A 1,630-nucleotide genomic window follows, 5' to 3' on the forward strand; every position below is an offset into this window, starting at 1 on the left:
TGGCTTGGAAGAGTCTGGAAAAGGCCCTAAGTAGTCTTAGGATTGGTCTTGATTTCAAATTAGGAAGTTGAAGTGATACATTTTAACAACTTTGGAAGTTTGACTTCTTTCAGCCAAATTCTGGGAGGCAGAGCTGCAAGCTTCAAATTATCCACTTGAAAAATAAAGTATTAGAAAAAATGCCCATTTACGTCAAAGGTTAGTGTTTGAAACATACTTAAAATCCATTCAGAATTAGCAGCATTCATCAGATTGTGTCTCAGACTACTCTGGAAAACATTGGGACAAGATACCTCACCTTGTAAAGGAACCAGATTGACTTTTTTTTTTAAGACGAAGTCTTGCTCTGTTAACCAGGCTGGAGTGCAGTGGCTCAATCTTGGCTCACTGCAAGTCCTGCCTCCTGGGTTCCAGCAATTCTCCTGCCTCAGTCTCCCGAGTAGCTGGAATTACAGGTGCACATCACCACACCTGGCTAATTTTTTGTATTTTTGGTAGAAAGACGGTTTGACCATGTTGCCCAGGCTGGTCTTAAACTCCTGACCTCAGGCAATTTGCCTGCTTCAGCCTCCCAAAGTGCTGGGATTACAGGCATGAGCCACTGTGCCTGGCTTTCACAGAGTTTTAAATTTTTAGTTGGATGCTTATACATGTTCAGAGCGTTTTGAAATAAGTACTCTCTCATATTCAGTTCCTCAAATCGTATACCAGGAACAAATAAAATGGAAGGTTCTAGCAAATATCAGACATCCTCTCCAATTTTCTTATTTTAGCCAATAATGACATACCAGTTGAAGAAATCCATTCTCTGTTTACAACAATACTTCTGAGAACATTTTTGAATTACCTCCTGCATTTGGCATACCACATTTATCGCGAAGAATTCCAGTAAGTATTATTTCGGGACCCTCGTTGGGGGACGGGGCATGGCTAGATTGTACTATTGTCGTAAAGCCCTCTTTTCTTCAGCAGTCGTTTTTACTTTTTTGGAAATGGAGTCTTGCTCTGTTGCCCAAGCTGGAGTGCAGTGGCACAATCTTGACTCACTGCAACCTCTGCCTCCCAGGTTCCAGCAAGGCTCCTGGGTAGCTGGGATGACAGGCGTGTGCCACCATGCCTGGCAATTTTTTGTTGTTGTTGTTGTATTTTTAGTAGAGATGGGGTTTCACCATGTTGGCCAGGCTGGTTTCGAACTCCTGACCTCAGGTGATCCACCTGCCTCAGCCTCTCGAAGTGCTGGGATTACAGGCGCGAGCCACCGTGCCCAGCCTCAGCAGTCTTTTTTTTTTTTTTTTTTAACATACCCTTGAAATGAAGGACTCAGAACACAACCTTTCCACAAACATTAACCACAAAGCCATGAGATACTAGATCAAAACTTTGAAAACCCTTCATATCTGAGTCAGTTCAATACTGCAACTATCTCTTGGGGTTTTTAATGCAGAAACAAATAATCACAACCAACTTTTCTTTCTTATGTCACAATTTCTTGTCTTTCTTACAGCAAAAGTGATTTTATATCTTTTTGTAAAAAAGACTTTTATTTATGTATTTATTTTTTTGAGATGGAGTCTTGCTCTGTCACCCAGGCTGGAGTGCAGTGGTGCAATCTCGGCTCACTGCAACCTCC

The 1,630-nt window shown here is 41.8% G+C and overlaps 1 protein-coding gene across 1 annotated transcript in view; it reads left to right on the forward strand.

The window, feature by feature from the left end:
- Positions 1-892, forward strand: part of LOC105512331 (radial spoke head 10 homolog B-like) — a 17,795-nt gene extending 16,903 nt beyond the window's left edge. The window contains exon 3 of the mRNA XM_011942767.1: positions 763-892. Coding sequence (XP_011798157.1) covers positions 763-892 — 130 coding nt within the window. The remainder of the gene's footprint in view (positions 1-762) is intronic.
- The last annotated feature ends 738 nt before the right edge of the window (positions 893-1,630 follow it).

This window comes from Colobus angolensis, unplaced genomic scaffold (assembly GCF_000951035.1).
Source record: "Colobus angolensis palliatus isolate OR3802 unplaced genomic scaffold, Cang.pa_1.0 Scaffold1034, whole genome shotgun sequence".
NCBI classification, from domain to species: Eukaryota; Metazoa; Chordata; class Mammalia; order Primates; family Cercopithecidae; genus Colobus; species Colobus angolensis.